The 23,539-nt window shown below is 44.1% G+C and overlaps 1 protein-coding gene across 4 annotated transcripts in view; it reads right to left on the bottom strand.

Moving 5' to 3' along the window:
* The window catches only part of CD2AP (CD2 associated protein), a 1,227,366-nt gene that overhangs the window by 242,079 nt on the left and 961,748 nt on the right, over positions 1-23,539 (bottom strand). For all 4 annotated transcript variants that reach the window (XM_069605837.1, XM_069605839.1, XM_069605840.1 and 1 more), the window contains one exon: positions 20,182-20,315. In XM_069605837.1, the coding sequence (XP_069461938.1) occupies positions 20,182-20,315 (134 nt within the window). The remainder of the gene's footprint in view (positions 1-20,181; positions 20,316-23,539) is intronic.

Below are 23,539 nucleotides of genomic sequence, written 5' to 3'. Positions count from 1 at the left end.
GTTGGGTATATGAGATCAACCCGGGACTGTCTTTCTGTCAAAGTTCATATTTCAGCTAGGTTTTGACCACTAGGTGATCCAGATTTCAACTATCATTATGTATCAGAACCTTACTGATATTCAAATATTTATTTTTACAAAATAGTCTCAATTCCAATCGAGACCCACATATATTAGTGGAGATGAATTGTGTTATAAGGCAGCCAGACAAAAAAGAAGTCACAATTGCGATTTCAAGATAAACAAAAAAAGCATAAGCAGCCTCACATGGAAGGGATACTCGAAGCCTATGACTCTTACGGAAGACAGCTTCTGGCGCAGAGTTCTTTGACCCGAGTGGTGACTGTAATATAAGAAGTACTCTGACTTCCAAAGAGCCACATAAATAATTTCCAAATCCCCAAATACACATATTCTTTCAGTAATTAATAAATACATGTCGTTTCTGCAAGTATTTCTGCAAGAAAGGGGGGTTGGGGAGTGTACACTGATTTCTGGCAGGTTGTAGAGATCTGCGAAAGCAGTTTGGATAGAAACTTGGAAGACGTGACTTCTACACTATTGGCGGCAGGAAGGGCACATCCACATCCGACCATTATAAAATCCACTATTAAAAGTTGATTTATACACACTGCTTAAATTCAGGTGCCTTTCCGATCATCAAAAAAATAATATCATCAAAGAGGAGGTGCCAAGTCATTCAAAATGTTAAAGACTTCAAATGAACAGAACACCATGCCATTTCTCCAGTGTCTCACATTTAGGGGCAGGCTAAAATCAGGCAAGTGATCACAGAATAAAGCGGGCAAACATTTGAGATGGGTCCCCAGTAAATGGAAGGTTTACTCAACAAAGGTACTACTGTACATTTAGACAACCCGTATTTTCCAAACGGTCAGGTCATGTTTACCCATAGCACAGTCCATGAAAAAAGGCTCAGCAGCTAGGGTGACAGCATGGTCAATTGGCACTAGTGAACCTGCGGCTCCAACTGACAGTCCACTGGTTATGGAGCGGGATGTATGTAGGAAACCGGACCAGGGGAAAAGCAGTCACTGCATTGCAAAGCAACTTCTTGTTCCTAAATGCCCTCCAATTTGATCCATGCGGTCTGGAGAATAAAAAGCAAAAAAAATCTACAGAAATTGTTCACCCCTTAACCCGAGTGTTGCAAAATTGAGCAAAGTGAAACAAAAAATGAAGTGAAATTAAACAATGCCATAGGGTGACGTTTTTTTAATTTTGGAGCTGCCATAAGCATATTTAGTTAACCTTTCTAACTCTTCAGAACTTAAATGTTAGAGATGTTTTCACTCCATTACATTACAATATTTGTATTGCGCACTGTGGACCCTCAGGCATAAAGGCGCAGACCATCAAGACAGACAAATAAAAAAAAAAGTTTAACTCACGATAGTAGGCGAGTCAAAGGTGTCAATAACAGATGAAGGTTGAGACTAGGAATATGCGAAGAGATAAGTTTTTAGATCTTTCTTGAAGGTCGATAGAGAGCTATGGAATTTTAAGTGCTCAGTAGTTGATTCCATTTCCTCATGGGGCCCCGCAGCATATCTGACTTGGATTTGGACTTTTGCTAGTTTTTGTGATAAGTGAGTGTGATGCTGGAAATGACTGGAACTACGTATCCTTGTCCTTTATTGCTTTTTATCATATGTTCTGACTTGTTTTCTGGCAAGGAATTCATGTGGGACTCCTGGCGGTGCGGCTCTTCCTGTATTTAGTTTAGTGAACAGACGCTTGGGATACCCTTATGGCACCCATGGGTGGGAGTACGACCCTGTACTCCTAGTGTATGTTTTTGGGCACCTGTGTGTGGCCCATAGAGCAGGGTATGGGCTGGTGGCAGCTCCATGCTGAAGTTACAGGTGCCCTGAGCGTCCTCCATTTTGGGATGCCCAGGCCCCGTCACTGGAATCAGTGGATTCCCGATAGGAAACAAGATGGCCCCTGTGGCCTCTTGCTTTCTATCACCTGTTACCTTACTTTTCCCGAAGTCCCGGGAAGACTAGACTTCACTCTGTCCCTTCCCCCTTACCCACGACTGGCTTTTGGGTGGAAGGTCCATATATGGTGTTGTGGGGAAGTACAGGCCAGACTGGCTGGAGTATTCCCAATGACTATGTTGTGGGTGCACCCGTGCAGTGGGACCTGGGCGAATGGAGTGTGACGAATATGCATTCTGTGTTATGGGTGTCTAGTATCTGGTGTTTGACACAATGACTGAGACAGCCCTGCCCGAAACTGGCATGAATGCAGTGTGTAGTGCTGAATGGCAGAGTGCTTGTCCGAATCCATATTCTGTGTTGTGAGTGTCTGGATGGAGAAGAATGGCCAGAATGCCCCGTGTGCCCGATTGGCTGCCTGAATGCCCTTCTGAGTGATTGGTTGCCCGAGTGTGACCCAGCAGAGTGAATGGGAGATCGACAGTATATCTGGTTGCCTCTCACTGCTAGAAATCGTTCATAAGCTAAAGTTGAAACCGACGCTTAACTTTGAAGACCACTGGAAGAAGAAGAACTGCTAATGCTGTCCTTCACTAATCTGAAAGCTACTGTGACTTCAAGGAACTGATCCAAGAGAGGACCTGGATAGGAGACCTCTTTCTGAGCTACGAGGCACTATCGTGCACCAGATGATCTTTGCCAAAGCTCCCTGGTAGACAGAGATACGAAAGGCTGCCGACCGGTGAAGGGGACCGCCGAGGAGAACGAAGAGAATCCCCGGACAGCCGTCCACCATCACCGACCGGAGCCTCAGTGCTCCCTTTGCCTAAGAACATTTGATCCAAGGACTCCCCTGTCCACCTTCGTCGACCGCTTTCGTCCTGCCGGAGAAAGTCAAGGCCGGCGACGACTGAGGAGAATCCACCAGTGGGTTTCCCGCCACCCGAAGACCTCAGACGCTGAGTAAGCTACTGAGGCCAGCCGTGGTCGCATCCAGTTCGCAGACGCCGATGACGACGCCCTTGCTGGGGCAAAGTTCTTCATTGACTCTTTGCAGCAACGAACACTCGTCATTGAGGTGCACCGCATGCCTCTTCTTCTCAGGACCTTCACAAGCTTTCGTCAACTAGCACCACGAAGATCGAAGCTGCTCCCTCTACGACAACATTCGCCTCTTTCTCCACCAAATCTCGTCGACCCGGGCCTCTTCCCTGAAAGGGAGTGCGTTCAAGAAGGGCCGGTCCACAACTCACCAAAGAACTCTACGAAACCAGGTACTTTGGGGCAGTAGAACTTTGATAGAAGGAGATAAGACTCAAATAGACAATACATGGACTGGGCTTGAAATGCATCATCCTTTACAGGTTGCCCAGATGGGGGGATCCTCATACAGAACTGTGTCTAGGTATCAGGCCAGTATTCTGCCAATTGTCTAACCAACTTGTCTTCCTCCTAGGTCTATGGTTGATAGCATACGAATCAACACAGCGAAACGATATTTGAACCGAGTACAGTTGATGCATTTTAATGGAATCAGAGTAATAGTGGTACCACCTAGAACTGTATATATTTACCATTTTAGAATTGTCGGAGCACAAAGTGCGTTATTGTGAATATAACGGGAACCTAAGACTGTATTTTAACTAATCTAGTGTGTGGACATTCCTTTGTGGGTACTTGGGGACTACACAGTACTTAAGAACCAGCCTGCATCATCTCCTAAGAATCGAGGCCTTGATTGCTCGTCCATTGCTACCGTAACAGAGCGTCTTGGCTGGGTTCCTCAGTGCCTCTCCTCTACAATATAGAGAGCAGGAGTCCAGACACCCCCCCTCTGGTCTTTACAGTGAGGTCTTGCTAACTCGCTCGTTTTGTTTGGGATCTAATGGGTAGTCCTCATGGCTTCCAGTGCAAGGAGATCTTCTCCCATTTGCTTTTATGTTTTAGTTTAAAGTAGCACAGTCCACCTAAAGTGTAGTGCTGTTGTGACATTGTATCCCTTAATCAACTTTTGTTAACGTTTTAGATGTGCACAGAACAGGCAGGAGGCAGTGAACCTATTTTTACTTTTTTTTATTTTTACAGTGCATGTGCATCACTGATTTAACTGCAACAATGCATTTTTTTTTTAGTACACAATACTAAACCTTTCTTCTGATCATGGATACAGGCCCACTAGTTGTGGCATCAGTCTTTCTGACCATCTCCCTGCCCTTTCCGGTTGGTTTGAAACTGGCTGAAATTGGATCCTGGGACCATCTGGCAGCAATCCACACTCAGAGTATGTCTCTGGATGTGATGTGGCTGGCTGCCCTTATTGGACAGCCTGTACCTGTTTCAGTGGTGCAGAGCCTTACCACTGAATGGGATGGGGTCAGGCCCAGCATGGATTTGGGATATAAGGAGAGGGTCTGCAACCATTCTGGACTTCACCCACTGGAACCAAGATTTAGACCACATCATAAAGAACGCCTTGAGGACCGTAGATGCAGACCAGCCTTGCCAAGGCCATCCATTGACGAACTCATGGACCATCGTCATACCATAAGGGGAGGGCCTCACCCAGAGCCTTCCCTACATTCATCCCCCTACAATGGTTTTAGAGAGTAGACTTGTGGCAGCTGTAAATGATTTTTGGCTTTACCAAGGGTGTCGGCACAATCACATCATTAGTAGCCCAATGTAATGTACCTTTTGGATAGCAGATTCCTTCAGTCCTACTCCAAGCCATTTTGTTTTGGGGGAATTCCTTTGTTTAGGGAAAACACAAGACAGGCCTAAAATAGCCTTTTTGCACACATTGCTCACTCCACGCACAGCCCTACACCCTCTATAGGGTTTCAGACTGGTTTAATGTTTACTGCAAGTAAATTAGTGGACATTTTAAATTTAAAATGTAATCAATTTTCCTTTTCCACCTTAGTAGGTGGCCTAAGTACTTGCAGCGACGCGTTCTCACAGCGTGCTTGCTGTGGCTTTAATTTAGATATGCCCAGTTCTCAGGAAGTTCTGGCCCCTTTAAACAATATGGGAGTGCTTTTCTCCCTTCATTATGAGTATGTCGTAATGTCATACAATTTTTGTATCTATAGTTGACTGCTGTGGCAATACATCGCCCAGCGCCTTTCTCTTTTTCCCCCCTTCAGTAGGTGGCTAAAGTATTTTCAACAACATGCTTTGCAAGCGTGCTCGCCGTAGCTTTAATTCAGATGTGTCAACTTCTTAGAAAGCTCAGGTTACTTTAAATAATATGATAGTGTCTTTCTCCCTTTACAACGTGTATGCCGTAACGTCATACAACTTCCGTATTTATAGTTGACTGTGCATGCGCACCATGCTAGGTAGCGTTGTTGCAGCTAGCTGTCGGAACATGGGTCGTGCTTGTGCAGAGCAGGACACACTAGATTCTTAAGTACTTTCTTGACTTGTTACCTGCCTTGGAGCTATTGTGCTGTCAGCTAGATACCATTCGTTCACCCTTGCAGCTATTATCATCTATGCCAGGAGAACTGACGCAATCTAGTTCGGGGCCGGCCATGGTCCGTTCATAATAATCTTGGCATGTGAAACATGGGCTTCCGTCACCTCCTTCATCTTAATTATAATTCACATGCGTGACGTGATACAGATACATTTTTTATTTATCTCGATTTAACTTAAAATAAATAGTTCTGCGGAGCAGACCCCTTTAAGAATATAGGGTCCCCCATTATGTACTGTTTGTGCAGGCCTGCTGATGGTAATCACCACATATCAGGCAAATGCTGAGGATTTTGCTGTGCCTCAGGGTGCATATTTACCAGTAGTATAACTTTGCAATTATTTCTCTTTATTCAGATTGCTTGGAAATTCACTTTGAGTAAAATCACGTATGAACCTTGCTAACAAGAAAGTGGGCGGTTCCTGCAGAATTGGGTGCACCATCGGTGCTACTTATTAACAATTATGGTACCAAATGTGAAGTCTAGATAATATTGAAAATTCTTAAAGTTGCAGCACATCTGGATTTTCGCTCCAAGTTTCAATTCAATTGTCGCTATGTCTATTTCAGGCATTTACGCCATTTTTGGTGTTGGCTAGTTTGTTCCATTGACTTATGACGTGCAATTACATAACCATTGATGCAAGGTTAGTTTTTCTACTCCTCCCTTCGGCTTTTTCTATGGCACATTTTTCATTGGTGCAACCTGTCTCGTCACCTGAGGGCACAGATTTCTGGCTTCACAAACCTTTTCACATTGGGAATGATGTGCATAGTTTTCATGATTCTTCAAGGTGTACTCTCTCTTTTTAAACAACATTTTATTTTTAAAACCTTGGTTTTTAAAAATAAGTGGTTGTAGGTCTGTTTATAGTGAATTTTTCTTCCTTTGTGTCCTTGCTCTTCATGTCGTCTGTATAGGTGATCACAATTATTATGTGCACATTCTTTTCTAGTACATTACATGGATTTCCTGATGACGACGTTGACTAAATCAGTTTAATATGTCAAAACCAGTCAAAGAAAGTGGGGGGATGGGATTGTATGGTTTATATTAATTTGATCCACTCCATTGATTGATCACATGTTGTATAATTGCAGTGATCTCATACATTGAATGTACTTCATGAAATAGGCTTGTTTGGTTGACCATTAGAAATGTCCTATTACACAAAATGTATTTTGGCATATATTTTAGCAGTTTGTGGATGAATGATTTGCACTGAATGTAGATGAATGAGTGAATAGTTCCCTTTCAGTATGACAAATTGGTACGTTTTTAAGTCTATGTTTTCCCGCAACACAAATGAACTTTGAAAGTGTTGATTAATACAGGATTAATTAATTCCTTATAGATTTTGTATCATGCTAAATAAACTGATACTTTATTAAAAATTAATGTCCTCTGGACAGTTTTTCAGTATATTCTGGTATGGTAATACCCTGATCCAGAGCGTAGGGTTTTCCTGCGCCTTTCAGTTACTCATCGCCCTGGAGAGACCATTAAACATACATGGGTGTTGTGGTTTTTGGGGATAACCCGATTAGCTGACCACCAAAACTTTTGCATGAGTGCCCTTGTGTGTGATTGGAGGGTCGGCGTAAGCCAACTCATGGTTTATGACTGCCCCTTTTGGGGTAGGGCCAAGCCTGATTTGCATATGGTCTTTCACCTTCTGTAATGGCTTGGCAGGCGAAGAACGGTGGTCTGGAGGGTTGCCCAGAGCATTGCCAGTGGTTAAGATTCATTCTAAACCTTCCAGCCATCACCTCTGGGTTTTTGCTTTATCTATGGGAGACCCTGACCCCAAATCAGCTTGGGTATATCTTACATAGAGTTCTATTGAAATGTGCAGGTTTACTTAACTTGTGGAGGATTTTCTGGGCCAAGCTTGGGCTCTTTTTCTATACCCTTATCTCTGTTTTTTATTTTTGGCTGTTGGATGCGATTCCTGGGCTTGTCCTTATCCGCCTAGTTGGCTGAGAAGAGCCAGTTTTCTGGCGCATTCCAGAAATACTGTCTTCCTCGTTCACCTTAGGGTGGGAAGCTACAGTTGTCCAGAAGGGCCTTGGGACACCAATACCCTGCTTTTCCTGTTAGTTTAGGCTGCCATGGGTTGCCTCCACTGCTTTCAATGGACAATTTTTCTGAGACATGGAAAATCATGCTGCATGTACAGATTGCAATACAAATTGAAATTTGAACATACAACGCAAATTGCTTTGCATGTGCAAATAGTTTCCCATCATCAGGTCAGATTTTCTTTTTCTATTGCCTTCTACCCTGGGCTATGTTCAATATCCAGTCAAGTCTCACTGCAACACATTCAGGGCACTAGGCCTACTTCGGCCTTATGCTTCTCGAGGGCAACAGTGATGATCGAAAGAAAGCCAGGACATCCAATTTCGATTCCATAATGTCTCGCCACAATCTGGGTTTGCCAAAGCCCATATTCTAGGGCACAACTTCACTTCTGCAACAATATATTGGTTGGTGCCCGCTCCCCCTCCAGCACCCTAATCTAAGGCAAGAGAGACTGCAACCCTGTGTCTCTCCAAGTCCCACTACAATGACTCCATCATCGCTCATGACTCACCCCCTCCCCATCCCAACTAATGCTTGCCTCCCACCCTGCTGACTAACCAATCCCCCATCTATCTCCATGCTTACCTTTTCCATTGCACAGCCACTTCCATCCCTTGTCCGACACGCATGAAAATCACATGCGCCATGTCCCTAAAACTGGGCGATTCCCCCTTTTCCAAATCATTTAATACCCATCAAACACAACTGATGAACTGTATTGGGCCTCATGTTATCTTTCATATGTGTGCAGATGGCAACTGTCAGGAGAAAAGGATAAGAGGCTTATGATCAAGCCTTAAGTTTTCCTCCTGCCCAATGCAAACAGGCCTACGGTACCGTCAGTGACCTTTACCAATCTAGTTTGGCAATGATCTATCGGCCAAGCTGCACTTCTCCAGAAGGAAGTGGGGTAACAGTAAGAACTTGCACTAAGCAATAACGTAAAACATTTATAAGTCTCTGATGAGGTGATAGGGCAGTATCTGGTATAAAAGGGTCACTAGCAGTTAATGCTACAGGTTTAGCCGACCAGGAACAGTGTCTCCAAAATTCCAGCATGTTGACTTTCAGTCAGGAACAGGTTTCCCTTAATGCAACAGTCACTTCTAAAGGGAAATAAACCTTGATGCAGATGCACAGGATACTGGTCATAATGTTGGTTGTACCAAGAAGCCTGTGACAACTATAGTCCATAATGACTGACCTCTTTCCTAGAATCTTCAGCCTCTTGCCATTGAGGTAGGTCGGTCCTCCAGATATCTTAAGTTGCCAAAGGGAAACTGCTTTGGGTTCCTAAGATTTCATTGGCGTCTCAATTATGTATAGCAGTAACAGGCGTGGCAGGAAGCCAGGGATCCACCAAGTAAGACTGAAGTAAATTAAATGAAGAAAAGTAGATCTGTTGCTGCCAGGGACTGTTGGGACTGGAACAGTCCACAGGGAACAACTCTGCTGTTGGCAAGATGGTACAATGGTGATGCAGTAGCACAAAAGGCGAATTTACCATTCCACTAATGCTTTGTGTACATTGTGTGCAGGCATCATGAAGAAGGACACAAACAGATTCAAAATTATAAACTTTTTTATTAACTCCATTGTTAGGATGGAGATAAACCTAAATTGCCCAATGCCAATGTGGAATTTCCCTACCAAAATACAACTAAGGAAAGTCTGAGTCATAGTTAAACTGAAGAATGTGTCTGCGTCCTAACCCTATACTTAGCCTTGTGGTAAAAAGTTGCAAACTTATCAGCTGCGGGTTTAGCCCACTAAAAGGGGAGGGGTCTTTGTTGATAGCCACACAGTTCTATACACCAAGCTGGAACATGGCCTAAATAATTGTGTTTCAAGCACATAACTTGTAGGCAATAAAGGTTGCATTACAGGTAATTATACAGGCTTAATATTAGACCAAGGCACTGTAAACAGGCCCCAGAGCATGCTTTACACTAGAAACAAATTCACATTTTAACAACTTGCTTAGTAGCCGCTGAGGCTGGCAGCACATTACAAATTATACGATCCTAGGATCATGCGGTAAGAACTCAGCCTTTGATACTTTCGAGGTCAGTAAGCAAAGCTCATGGGTGCCGGGGAAAGGCAGTGAATGCACAATCATTTTTTTTAATTCGCCATATTAGTTTATGAAACTGGTCTACTGATGGTTTCAAAATGTCCCATGGCTGTTTCAAATTGCCCCTTAGCCTGGGAAGTGGTTAGAAGAGTTCCTAAGATGCAACATTAAAACGGTAACTAGTCAATGGTTTAAGGCTCTTGTAGTGTCATGATCGGTTGTATTCCCATGAGAAACGGATGGAGATGACCGGCGGCAGATGAATAAAGATCCGCTGGTCATCTCAAATGTCTCTATGTTTTGGCACTATGATGTTGGAATTGTAGGTTGAACCGACGTCACAGAGGTGGTCGAGGGTGGTGTGGTAAGGTTTGCAGGACGCAATCATTTCAGGATAATATATGTCTCACTACAGGGGAATGACATAGTACTACCAAGAAGCCTCACATGGAGGACTAACCTAATGTTGCAATGTGTTTTGATGCTAATTAGTTTGTATGATTATAAAAGCTCTTGTTTTAGAGGTCTATCTTTGACAGCACCTTTCAAGCAGTCCTGCTCCGCATTCTGTCTGAATTTTGATTTCCCAGCTGTGACTTGACCCAGAATAAATTGCGTTACTTCTTGCTTGGTGTAAACTCCTTTTTGGATTACTTTTGTAATTTTTTATTTGCGAGTTACGAGTCAACCCGCAGTACATTTTTGGTGACCCATACAGGGAATTCAACTTTCCTGACCAGACGTGGGAATTCCAGCCGTGCTCCTGGAGAAGTGCAGAACAGCGTTTGCAGACCAGTCGTAAGAGCTCAACACCGAGGAGGCCGTGCAGACGCCGAGTTTGTGAAGGTCTGCCTGGTGGAAATGCTCCCTGCACTTGAAAAATGGTACTGGCTTTGAAAGGAAGACTCCGGGGGTCAAGAAGAGTCGAGAATCTACAAAGAAGGATACGTGAGTGTACCCGTGCATGAACACGCAGGGGGAGTTTTTTTTAACTGGTGTATAGAACGCACCCCCAAGAGCTGGAGGGTGATTGGCCGTGCTAGGCGTATATTTTAGGTCCACTTGTGAGTGGGCGGTGGCACATCTGCGTTAGAGCAGAGGGGTGCGTAGTAAGTGGCGGACCTTGTTAGACGAGAGTTGCGCATAGTGAAGGCAATTGATAATAGTTGCATATTTGTTTATTTATTTACGGGTTAAGGAGTATTGAAGTTGTGAAAAGAAGGAGTGCTTTGTTGAAACATTAGTAGCTTGTTGTGATAAAGTGAAGTTACTGTGTTTTTTGTTTATTGTGGCTGTGGAAATCGCAGAAGAGCCAGAACTGAACTAACACTTGAATATTGGACAAGCTGTGTAGCACACACAGGGGGCATGAGCAACCAAACCCTAGGACATTTACATAGGGCATAATTGTTAAGGTGGCAGGCCTTTGGAGAGGGCTATTTGTGTATTAACTGAAATTAACAGGGCAGGCCTGTGGAGAGGGCCATTGTGTGTAAGTGGTGCGAAAGGGCAGGGTCTGAGAAGGCCAGTGTGAACGAAATAGGGTGAAGGAGTAACACGATATGTATAAGGGTGTGTGAGTGAGGAAGGGGTAAAAGAATTTGCGAAAGATATATGGCGGCCATGAACAGAAGGGGAGGAAAAGGAGTACTCTAAAAAGAAATTGGGGAAAAGGGCGCAATGTCATCCTATTATATGGATTCACCCCTTGATCATATGTGCAATAAATTGCCCCAATATAGCGATAAAATATTAAAGTATCACTTTCAGTGGATGAATGACACAGTGGGAAAGTGTTATCAGGAATGGCCGGGAGAGGGAACATTTCAAAAGGATACAATTGACAGTATGTATTCATATCTGCAAGCAACATATAGAGGTGCAAAGCTTAAGAGACAGGACATTTTAGGTCTCTGGAAACTTTAGTAAGAAAATCAAAGTAGAGAAAAAGAAGGGAGAAAGTGAAGAGGAGAAAGCTAGTGCTCCGCCCCCTCGCTATGGATTGTTTCCATTGTTAAAGCCAGCTGCAGGTTGTTAAGACGGATTTCTGAACTCTGTCCTGGTGGCACAGAAGTTCAGAAGGCCAACCTAATTACTTGGAACAGGGTAACCTCTGGACAAGCCAGACCAATCAAGGTAGCGATCGCGGCGGTCAAGACTAGGTCTCAAGAGGGGTGAGGGTGACTGAAAGCCCGCAGTGAGCACACAAAGCAAGAGCGCTGACAAAATACTCCAAACAGTTGTTATATCAAAAATAGATACACATTTATTTTAAGGCCTTTAAAATAATGACCGCAGCGAGAAAATCACAATATCACAATATTAAACCAACACATACCATATCAACACAATATATATACAAATACACAGTCGCAAGCGTTTAAAGCACGAAATATGTAGTCCACCTGAAAGGAAAGGAAAACAGGCAGTGCGATAACGCTTTAGACTCAGTTCGCCTTCAGAGGCACCTAACTAGATGGAAGTCCGAGCCCTGCGAAGAGTGGAGCCTTGTGCTCAAAGTACCTGCCACGCCGGTGCCAACGGGCAAAAGGGGAAGCTCTTCGGAGGAAGTCAGGCAGTTCGGGTTAGTGCACAGCAGAAGGAGAACAGATTCCGCAACTCAAGCGCAGCCTCCACAGCGAGCAGAAGCAGAGCGCGAGTACGGCAAAAAGGGTGCTGTTTTTACACAGCAGGGAAAAGCAATGGGATACTGCAGGAGGGTGACCAGATCCTAGCTAAGCTACTCACCGGTCCCCGAAGCAAGCAGACCCAGGCTTCTCCACGTTAGTTTCAGCAGCTGGCAGGTTCAGAAGAGCAGGGAACGCCTCGTAGTCGTGTAGAGCAAAAAGACGTCCCAATCGACGAAACCAGCACAGTTTTGTTGCCGCACAGGACAACGGAGCGGCCGTGTGTATTCGAGCCAAATGAACCCTCCTCCCTTCAGACCTGGGGACGCCAAGCGTACGAAGCGTGGGAGAGGGACAAGGACTCGCAATACAACACAACCTGGCGGCGGTTGCAGAGCCAACCTCCTTTGTAAGCTGGTCAGTCAACTGGATGGCCCAGAGACGCTTCCGAAGGCTTACTTGGCAGGAGATGGTTGAAGATGCCGGGAATAGCTGTTCCTGCTATTCCAAAGGTCGAAGCACCAGTACAGGCCTTCTGGTTCGATCAAAGGAGGACAGGGGCTCTCCGGACGACAGCAGTGCAAAGGAGGATTCCTTCAGCGGGTCACCAGCGATTCCTCGGTCCAGCCTCGTAGTTGCAGGATACTTGGCTCCTGTATTCCTTCGTTCGTGAGAACTCAGGAGATCGACATGGTAGTGGTGTTTCCAGCCCCCTCTTATCCACGGTTCCCTTTGCGCCAAAACGGAGGGGAGCCAATGGGAGATCCGCTCATCAAAACACATACCATACGTGGACCAATCACGGACCACAGTGGTCCCAGGCATTCACACCACCCTAGACTCTCTGGCACCCAGGATGTGTATTGGGACCAGACATCCCAGCCCACACCCTGGAGGCACACAAACGACATGTAGAAGCCCGCGAAAGCAACCACGTTTCGCGGGAAAGTACATGCCCAAATAAGGAAGGCCCCGGGTCGCCGGACCTGGGGAAGGTGACGGGAGCAAGACGGTCAATGGACAAGACAAAGGAGCCTCGCGGCCTGGCCATTTTGGGAGCCAGGCCACCATTTTGGGTTCAGTGCAAAAACGTGCTCAGAACGCCAAAAGGAGCTCAAAATAAACAAAACGATCGCTGCCACCATTCGAGTCCCTGAATGACTTGCACCGATCAAATACCATCCTAAAAGAGTATCTAGGGCCTGTAGAAGGCTAGAGACCCAAGAGAGCTGTAACTTAGCTTACAGTGCCCTCTTGTGTCGTGTTGCACTAAAGCTGCGACACGATAAAAGAAACTACGGGAAACCACGTTCCCCGGTACTGACTGTCTTAAGGGCATGTCAGTTTCCCCGTAAGAAAGGAGCGAAAGCCCAGAGAAGTGCGGCAGAAGGCTGTACTTCTCTGGCAAAGTCAAGAACAAGGTTAAAAACAATAGCAAAAAGTTTAGGGGTTGCCACATGGAAGGAAAATTCCCTACAATTACGAAATCTTTCCTAACACTGGTTATACAAATCCTAAGCGGCTATTGCCCGACAGGGAGAAAACAAAGAAAAATATGGCAGAGTCAGAACCTCATTCAGAGGCTAAGAAAGAGAAAGGGAATAATACATACCTAGTAGACATTAAGAAAAGCACACAACAGCAACTGGACTCAATGTTTAAAGAAGGAGTGTGAACACTTCATGGGTTGAACCCTGAGGGTTTTGTTCCGTTCCATCTTAAATGATGGATGTCCCACACCTCCAGGGAAGCAATGATTATGTGAGGGCAAAACAGAGTACCTGGTGTACCCTGTGTAAGGAAGGCATGGTATCAACAGTAAGGCAGACCCAAGTGACCACAGTTCAAGGGTGTTTATTGAACTTCAAAAGGGGTTTCAAAAATGCCCATCTAATCCTAAATCTACAGAGGGAGGAAAGCTACGACCATCAAATAATAATATGGCAGTCCTAGTGGTGTCTTGTCAAAATAAAAGGGAGTATACTAATAAGCCTATTGCCAATCCTTACCTCGAAATACAAATAGTGTGGGTAACAGTGTTATGAAAAATAAAGAAGTGTACACAAAATGATATGTCGGCTATTCAGGCCGTTGGTCTCCCTTCCCCATGTTTTCAGCACGGGACAAGGCGGTGCACTTTAGCTAAGCACAGTCTCTGGTTTCTCTAACACAAGGATACAAGTCAATCATTAGCATCAGGGCCTTCTGTGCCCAAATCTCTGTCTTTCAAAGTCTCTTCTTTTCAGAGGGCTTGATGCGACAAACAATAAGTTCCTTTCCTCTTTTAGATTTCACAAATACTCAATTTTTCAGGCGATTCACTGTTCCTCAGATCCCCCCTCAGCCGGGCTCAGATCCTCTGTAACACTGTTAATTCCCTCCGCCGGAATCAGATCAATTTCAAGTTTACCTTTTCTCACAAACCTGCTTTAACCAAAAAGCTCTGAGCTGATCTCCCTCCCCCAGGCTTGTTCCAACTTAAAGTTATCAACTTTCTTTACGTTATTAACATCAGAGACTTTCGATTGCACACAGGATTTTGCTTTACCCGTTGCAGGACCACTTTGATTCACAGATTCACAATTCTTTGCCACTCTTTCGCTTTTCCCACCTTTCAGTTGGATACCTTACTGAGGCTTCTGAACGAGCAACCACGTGGTGCCAGACCACTCTGTCGAAAGTATCGTATCTTGGCTTCAAAGTTAAACCATTCACTTGTTCTTCAATTTTACTTGCGTTGATCATCACATATGCTCCATACACTGTTCTCTTCAGCTTTCACTATACAATGTTGCTGCTTGTAACCTTGGCTTCAACATATAGCGGTTTGGTATCAGTCTTCCCAACTCACCGGCTGGGCTGACTTCACTGGCGCTACTTAGTTGTAGGCGCCAAGGACAGTACCAAGGCAGCAAGTGATTCTCCCTGCCATGACTATCGTACAGGAGAGCCCTGGGTACCTCTGACACACAATGCAGGATTCTTTAGCCTCCTTTCCAGGTCTTACTTCATTTATTAAATTATTTACATAGCGCATCTAACCCAAGGGTATGTGGAGGCATTCTTCATATCGGAGTTACAGTATAATCAAGTACATTTTCAATACATTATTGATTACATATCAATTGAGGTGAACGAGTCATTACAATACAAGTGGTGTGAAGGGTTACATACGTTACATTATAAAGATCATAGGATAGCAGAATACATTATTATTACATTACATTAGGTAATGCAAGGCAGTACAGATGGTGAAGTGGGCGGGGACCTTAGAGGACTTATCGCCCTTGCATGAAAAGCCAGGCTTTGTTTTTTTTCTGAAGGTCCAGAGGACAGTTCTGCTCTTAGAGATAGGGGCATGGCATTCCAGAGTTTCGCAGCTTGGACTCGGAAACTGTTGACTCCTGATTTTTGTTGGTGGAATCTGGGTATGTTTAGGAGGTGAGCATGGGCAGCATGGGTAGGTCTAAGGCTGATGTGCTTTGTAAATTTGTTGGTTAGATATTTGGGCTCTACATTGGATAGGCACTTGTGGGTTAGTGATAGTGTTTTGAACACAATCCCTTCCTGAACCGGCAGCCAATTGGTGTTGCGTCTGGCAGCTGATATATGGTTAGTCTTCAGGATGTTGAGGGCCACTCTCAGTGCATTTTTCTGTAGAACTTGTAGTTTTTGTAGGTTACGGCTATTAGTTTCCACATACAGGGCAAAGGGCATGACAGTAGTCCAGTCTGGACATAAGGGTCCTAGTCAAGTTAATACAGCTGTCTGGTGAAAGGAAGGGTCTGCAGGCATTTATGAGTTTTGAGATGTAAGCAGCCGCTGAGGCAGTCGCATTTACTTGTCTGGTTAAAGTGAGGGCTGAGTCCAAGTAGATGCCTAACGTTTTCACTTTTTTCAAAACCATGATGGTTATGTTGTCAATGTTAAAAGATTTAAATTGGTAATATAGTTTCTTTAGTTGATTCTGTGAGCCAATAAGGAGTAACTCAGTTTTGTCATTGTTAAGACAACGGCCATGGATAGCCATCCATGCCTGAATGATTTGGTACGCCTTGTTTAGTCTTTTGGCATCGTTGTCGTAGGAGCCTGAAATAGGGATGAGGATTTGGGTGTCATCTGCATAGTTAGTGTAGGTGACACCCAAGTTGTCCAGGTGGTCAAATGGAGGCTTTGTAAAGATATTATATAAAGTGGGAGGGATGCAGGAACTATGTGGGACACGGCAGTCTACTGGGGCAGGCTCTGCTGAGGCTGACGGTGTAAAGACCCTCATTGTCCTGTTGGACAGGAAGGATTGAATCCATTCGGAAGTTTTGTTGGAGAAATGGGCAGCCGAGGTCAGATGATTGCACAAGATTTTATGGTCGACCAAGTCAAAGGCCGCCGATAGGCTAGCAGGAGTAGGAGAGCTAAGTTGCCTTTATCTTTAATTTCATCCATTTGAACTTTGTCTATCAAGGCTGACTTGGTCCTGTGTCGGGATTGATTGTCGGAGACTTAGTAGATTGATTGTTCTAGATAATTTTGTATTTTCAGGTAGGCTGCCCTGTCCAATATCTTAAGTAAGAGCGGTACAGTCGTGATAGGTCTGTAGTTCGTAGGGATGTTGGGGTCTGATGTATTTCTTTTTAGTAGGGGGAGGACCCAGGCATCTTTAAGGTTGGTCGTGACAGTGCTAGTTTCACAGGATGCGTTTATTAGTGACATGACGTAAGGGGCAAGTTAATCTACCGCCTCTTTGATAACAGTGGCTGGACAAATGTCGCCTTGACATCTCGAAGGCTTGAGGACAGAGATAATTGTTTTTACTTCTGTTACAGAAACTGGGGTGAATTCAAATGGGGTGATCTGTTTTGGTGGGACTTCTATAAGTTTGACAGGTTGTGTGCTAGGTGGTAGGCTCCGTTTTTTAGATTCGATTTTTGGTTGCAGAAGTTTGATTTTGCCCAGCAAGGCATTCTGAATATTCGTGCACCAAATTGCATCTCTGGTGCAGGATTCTTGCGGTGACACGGGCAATTCTAATTCGAGGAGGATGGTGAACAGTTCCTTGGTGCCGGAGTTGGCATTCAGAATTCTTTCATTATAAGTGGAGTTTTTGGTCTGTAGGATGGCTGTTTTGTAACTATTGGAAGTGGTAGATCCTTTTCCTTTGTTTAGGGCCGTTGGGTTTCTTTTCCAATACATTTCTACTGCTCTTTTTTCACTACGTATGGTTTTGAGGCTGGTGGTATACCACTAATTTAGGTGTGTGAGCGGTTTGGCTTTGTGCACTTTGAGTGGGGCTACTTCGTCTACAGCTTGTAGAAAGGTGCGATTGCAGAGCTCGACCATGGCCGATGGATCTAGTTTATTTACATTTGTGTTATTGGTGATAGGGCTCAAAAGTGGCATTAGCCTCTCAACTGTGAGGTTGCGTTTACTCCTATTAGCTACTGGCAGTGCTTGACTAAGGCCAGAGTCTAGGAAGGGTATATCCTGGATGGATTTTTGTGTAGTTGAGATTAACTAGCCCATCTAGTGTTTAGATCTTACGGTTTCGTTTCTTTAAGGTTCCTGAAACATGGCAGTTTAATAGAAGGTGAAAGATGGTATAGCTGTAGGAGGGAAGTGCCCTTGACCTCTTCGATGGGGAACCCCCCCATCGAAGATGTCAAGGGCACTTCCCTCCTACAGCTATACCATCTTTCACCTTCTATTAAACTGCCATCTTGGACGGTTCCTTGCCGGCTTCCACCGAAGGCGTGGATGGAACTGTGCCCTGAGATTGTAAAATATGCAACATTTGCTCCCGAAAAGACTCCCATTCCTAGGGTTTTGAGGATTTAGTGGGGCAGGCCACCTTTTGCGGGAAGCCATCATCCGACGAGGACGGGGACGGGGGAAGGCGAACGGTGACGCCGCTTCCTGGACTGCCTCGCCGAAGAGGAAGAGTAGCGCACTCCGGGACAGAGATCTGTTGGACTTCTTCTGACGAGGGAGTCCCCTCTCGACTCGTCGGTCGACAAACCAGTACTTAGATTTATGGGGCTTGGAAACACAGCCTACCTTAAATTTCCCTTTATGCTCCCGCAAGGTCTTGGCAGTCAACGACTGGCACTTCGAGCAGCCGTCGGTAGCATGGTCCTCGCATAGGCACCACAAGCATATACAATGTGGGTCCGTGATGGACATCTTGTATCCACAGTCCCGACACTTCTTGAAGCCAGACGGCAGGGTCGTCGGGGTAAAAGAAGACATTACTGAATGCAATAGGAACACGAGGCGCGCCGAGTTGTCGAAGCAAACATGTACATAACAGAACTCCTCAATCTAGGCACCTCATCTAACCTTAACAAACTAGACCAAAACTACTCCTCCTTTGTAATTGACAATAACAAGATCACTGTAGCTAAAGAGGTCAAAACCCTTGGTTTCTACCTAGATTCAACACTTACCTTCAAAAAACAAGTTAACGCTATGGCATCCGCCACATCTTACACTTCCAAGCTTATTAGAGCAGCTAAACCATTCCTTTCACCTTCCAACTGTATCACCCTAGCCAGAGCTCTGATCCTATCTAAGCTGGATTATTGTAATGCTCTATATGTAGGTTGCAACAAATATATCACAAATAAAATTCAAATCCTACAAAATAATGCCTTAAGAGCTGCCCTAAGTATCCCGAAGAAAGCCCACATTTCTGAGACTAGAAGATCTGTCAATTGGCTCTCTACGAGAGACACAATCTTCCTCAAATCCTTCTCCCTGACACATAACTGCCTTCACCAAGCAGCCCCTCAATACCCGATAACTAGATTCACCAGACCAGCATCCTCCTGCCCTTCCAGAAAGGCTAACACCAATCTCCTTCTAGTGCCCAGATTTAAACACACGATGTTTGGAGGGAACAGCTTTCCGGTCAAAGCAGCACAATTTTGCAACTCCCTACCACCACCCTTTACGGATGACCTCCCATACCTACAATTCAGATCTAAGACTATCCTCTGGCTCAAGGAACAGGATACATAGCGCTCCTCCTGCTGCGCCACACTACAAATTCTGTAAATTGTGTATATCCATGCTCATCTACTGATCTTCTCAGAGACAACATAGTATATAACTTGTAAATATTGTATATTTCGTGTAACTATTTGCTGTATTGTTTCGCGTTACTCTTGATGTTTCCAGCACTCTAACCTCAGCTGGTTTCCAATTTATTGCTGCTATGTAACTAAGCTTCACAATCCTCTTGATGCCTCTGCGCTATGCTACCCTCGGGTTAGGTGCGCACTATAAATAATAAATACAAAATACAAATGTTTGCGGAAAAAACGGAACTGAGGCTACGGGCGCCGTGCGTGCTACTTATAAAATCCAATGACGTCACCCTCGACGGAGGCCTTCGAGGGACATCGACCTGACGCCATCGACGCAAGGGCGCCCTCTGCCGAAATAATTTCCAAATTAGCACAGCTGTGGACATTATATGTCATAGATGAGGAATACGTTGGGAGGACACAATCCATTCAAACTGTTTAAACCCTGGTGCTGAAAGATTTGCTATGCAATCTAAAAGAAGTTTCTTTTGGATTTTCACTTCGTAGACAGAAGTAGTACTTTAGAAGCTACAGGAAATGTTACACAAAACGGTTTGCTTGGATATTTAAAGAAACATTTAACTGTTTAGCTTGTTACACAGTGTTCATTCCGCAATGGAATTTAATAAAACAACCAAGAAAAATGCTATCTTGAATGTGTCCTTAATGACCCATTAATACAGTAATGCTAACCGATGATTCCTTAAAAATATGAATAACGGGTGACGGCAGAAGCGAGGTTGGGTAAAGGTTTGAAGAAACACAACAGGAAGACGAAGAAAATTTAAGATTGACATTGTATTGTTAGCTTAAAAGGCAGCAACCACAGATAAGACATAGAATATGAATGGATTAATCACAATTTACCTGGTTCCTTCGGGCTCTTTGCAGGACAGTGGGGAATGTCAATCGATCTGGGTCTCCATGGCTCAAAGTCCGGCTTTGGCTTTATTAGATCAATTTCTGATCTGGGTCGATTTGAAGGGACTTCCCCATTAGTTCTGTAAGAAAATAATATATCATTCATACTACTAATAGAGCAACAAAAACATAAGGAAAATTAATAGTATTTGTACAGTGCTTACTACAACATAATTTTGGTATTGAAACTCTTTAAATACTAGATGTTATCCCAATGACTCAACAGCACTCATTTCATCACTTTACTTCGATGAAAGGCGATCAGGCACCTGCTTAGATAAGAACCAGGGACTGCAAGTTGTGCTCAAATCTCTACCAGAGGTGACATTTTGGGAATAGAGGCATCATGATATCATCATATCCTGCATGCCATAGCCTGACCTCCACCCTAAAGACGGACTAAATGTCCACCTGGGGCAGTGAAAGGTTTTGCGGTAGAGAAGTGCTGTACCCGAAAAGCAAGGCACTGGAGAAGGTCGGGTCTCTGCGCTTTTGCAAAAGGGAAAGTACAACCCGTGAGCACCCAGAAGGCTTACTAATGGACAGCAATATTGTGGTGGGTGTACCTTCTGGGTATATCATGTTTATTACCCTCCTTGTGTATACAATAAACATTAAATTATATCGACGTCTTCCATAAACAGTTTCATCACTAACACAAGTGTTTGCACTAGCAAAATATTGTCTTTAATACGCATAAATATAAACACAATATTACTCTTACTCTTGTTTAGCATTATGCATTCGGACAAATTGAGCATATTCATCCCTTCTCCCCAAGAGGAGCCTCCAGTTTGAGGTTAGGGAGAAAAGTCCACTCAGCAAGACCCTTTGTAGGGGTCTGGGCAAATTGGACCTCACTGGGAGAAACTTCCCCACCCCCTCTTAGGGGAAAATAACTCCTATTCCGGTGAGGAACTCCCTAGGCCAAACGGCATAGCAGCATATATGGGACTACCTGCTATGAAGAATAATATGATCACTGTATATTTGGATGAAGGCAATGCTGAAATAAACCAATCCGGAAAAGGAAAAGAAGATGTCTTTTTAAGGAGAAATGTACCTGTAACTGAGATGAGTGGAGAAATGATGAAGTGTGTTATACTCAGGGGAAGCCCCCTGGCGTCATCACGGAGCAGAGATGATCAGTGGATCTCGCGGCTTTGAAGGCAGCAAGGAACGCCAGCGTGAGACGTCTGAGGCCTGTGCATACAACTGGGAGACTGTTGGGAAGCACGAGACGGGAATCCTGTACCAGGTGATGGCATGACCACAAACAGATCATGGTGGGCAGGACATCCGGTGAAGCATGTCGAGAACATAATAGCGTGGATCGCAAGCAACTCTCTATCGCAAGCAATCATATGCGGCAGAACGAAGAAGGGAAGCCAAAAACGGGAAGCCTGTGAAACCCAAAGCATGAGAAGCCAAATACCAAAGAGGACTGCCATAGCAAGTGCAGAGTCACGCAACGTTCCCATGCAGTAACAGAGGTAACAGGGAGAATGGGAAAAGCGGGAGGCCGCCAGGGCAAGATTATATGAAGAGAGAAACTTGGCCCAGTCATAAGGACGAGATATTCACTTACAAACTGTTTCACTGGAAGTGTGAAACACAGATACAGAGAATAGCGAGCAACCCTGTATGGGAAATAGTTAAAGACTGGAAACGAATACCATGGAATGAAGGGAAATTACCCTATGCGTTTAAAGGTGAAGAGTGGAGAAAGACTGGCATAAAATCCTGAAATGAGGGATGTGAGATAAGACTACCAAGTGAACAAGATAAAGAAAGATAGTTATAGAGCGAGAAACCAGGAAAGGGGAATTATAAAATTGGATCAAGTCTAACCCAAGCTAGGAAAGCCGGGTTAAAGACCGAAAGATCTACATGTTTAGACAAGACTGTAGCAAGGAATCTCAAGGAGAATTATCAAAAGTATGGAGTAAAGAGAGACTTAAAACACCAGGAGTTAAAAGAAGAACAGGGGAAGAAGGATGATCTCTTGGCTCGTTTTAGGTGGCTATAATTAATGGTACAATGAGGTAGAGTTAGGTTTGGACAGAGGACATAGCATTTACTTTGGGACTTCCCGGCGACCGATGAGCACCTTTAGCTCCTTCAGATGGGCAGTGAAATCAATCTAGCATAAGGGAAAGATGAGCCTTATCCATTTAAGTTCATTTGATATAAACTAAATATACACAAAAAAATAAAGGTTAAATTCATTAAAAAACAAGTCAGAATGTCCTTAACATGTCCTACCCCTCCTTCCGACCCGCCACAGTAAGTTTATTCTGCTGTGTAGATAATATATGAGCATTACAAATAGACTAGTCAAACTATATACAGTTCCTAATATTAGCAATACAATTGTTGAGTAGATAACCAGCATTGTTCACTTCTAAAATGTTAAAACAATCAACATCAATCACCAATGTGTATGTAGCCATTGTGGCCTGGTAAAATATACTTACAATTTTGATGCCATGGATTGACGAGCCAGGGGACAGGTGGGGTTATACCAACCAACATCTGGGAAAACCATTTAGGTGGAAAGGGCTAAAAATTGACAAAATAACCCCATGGCCTCTACGGGCAGTTATCCAAGTATAGTTTAAAACCATTCTAGTCATTGATCAAATATATATGTCGAAATCAATGAGCAAAATGGCTCATTTTTTGCACCATCAGTACTTTTAACCACCTTAGGCTGAGTATCTGAAAGTGTGTTTCTTCTCGTTTACAAGGCAGTTCTGCTCTGTAATTTATCTTTGCCTCCAAATTATTGAAGCAAGTATTAATCATCAGAATTTGGAAGAATTGCCAAAGTGGCAGTTTTTAGGCCAAAAGGCTAGAATTACAGCTTTGCCCTAGTCATCAAAGTTTGCGCTAGATTCCTTAACCAGGGAGGTCAAGAACTTGCAGGTCAGCAGTGTCCTCCAGGCCCTGCCTCTTCATGGTCCACAGTGCCCTAACCTTTGGGGACATTTCAGGATCCCTCCAATTGCCTGAAACCGCTTGCTTATAAAGGCTAGGGTGCACCTCTGCTTTTCTGTTAGCCAATCCAATGCTAAAAGAGGTCATTCATGTAATCTGTAGAGACAAGATAACTGAACACCTTTGTTTCCATTTGAAATAAAGCCAATCTTGTTATCTGTCGAAAATGCATGAACTGGCATGTCTGAACAAGATGGGTGATTGCCAAATAATAAAAGAAGCTAGTACTTTATTCATGACATTTTTGGCGATCAGCGGGCCCTAATTAAATGTTCAACCCTGGTTGTTTTTTTATCTATATTAG

Source organism: Ambystoma mexicanum, chromosome 4p, assembly GCF_040938575.1.
Source record: "Ambystoma mexicanum isolate Mex_15411 chromosome 4p, UKY_AmexF1_1, whole genome shotgun sequence".
NCBI lineage: Eukaryota > Metazoa > Chordata > Amphibia > Caudata > Ambystomatidae > Ambystoma > Ambystoma mexicanum.
Note: the sequence above shows the minus strand (reverse complement) of the source record. Positions and strands in the feature narration are given on the sequence as shown.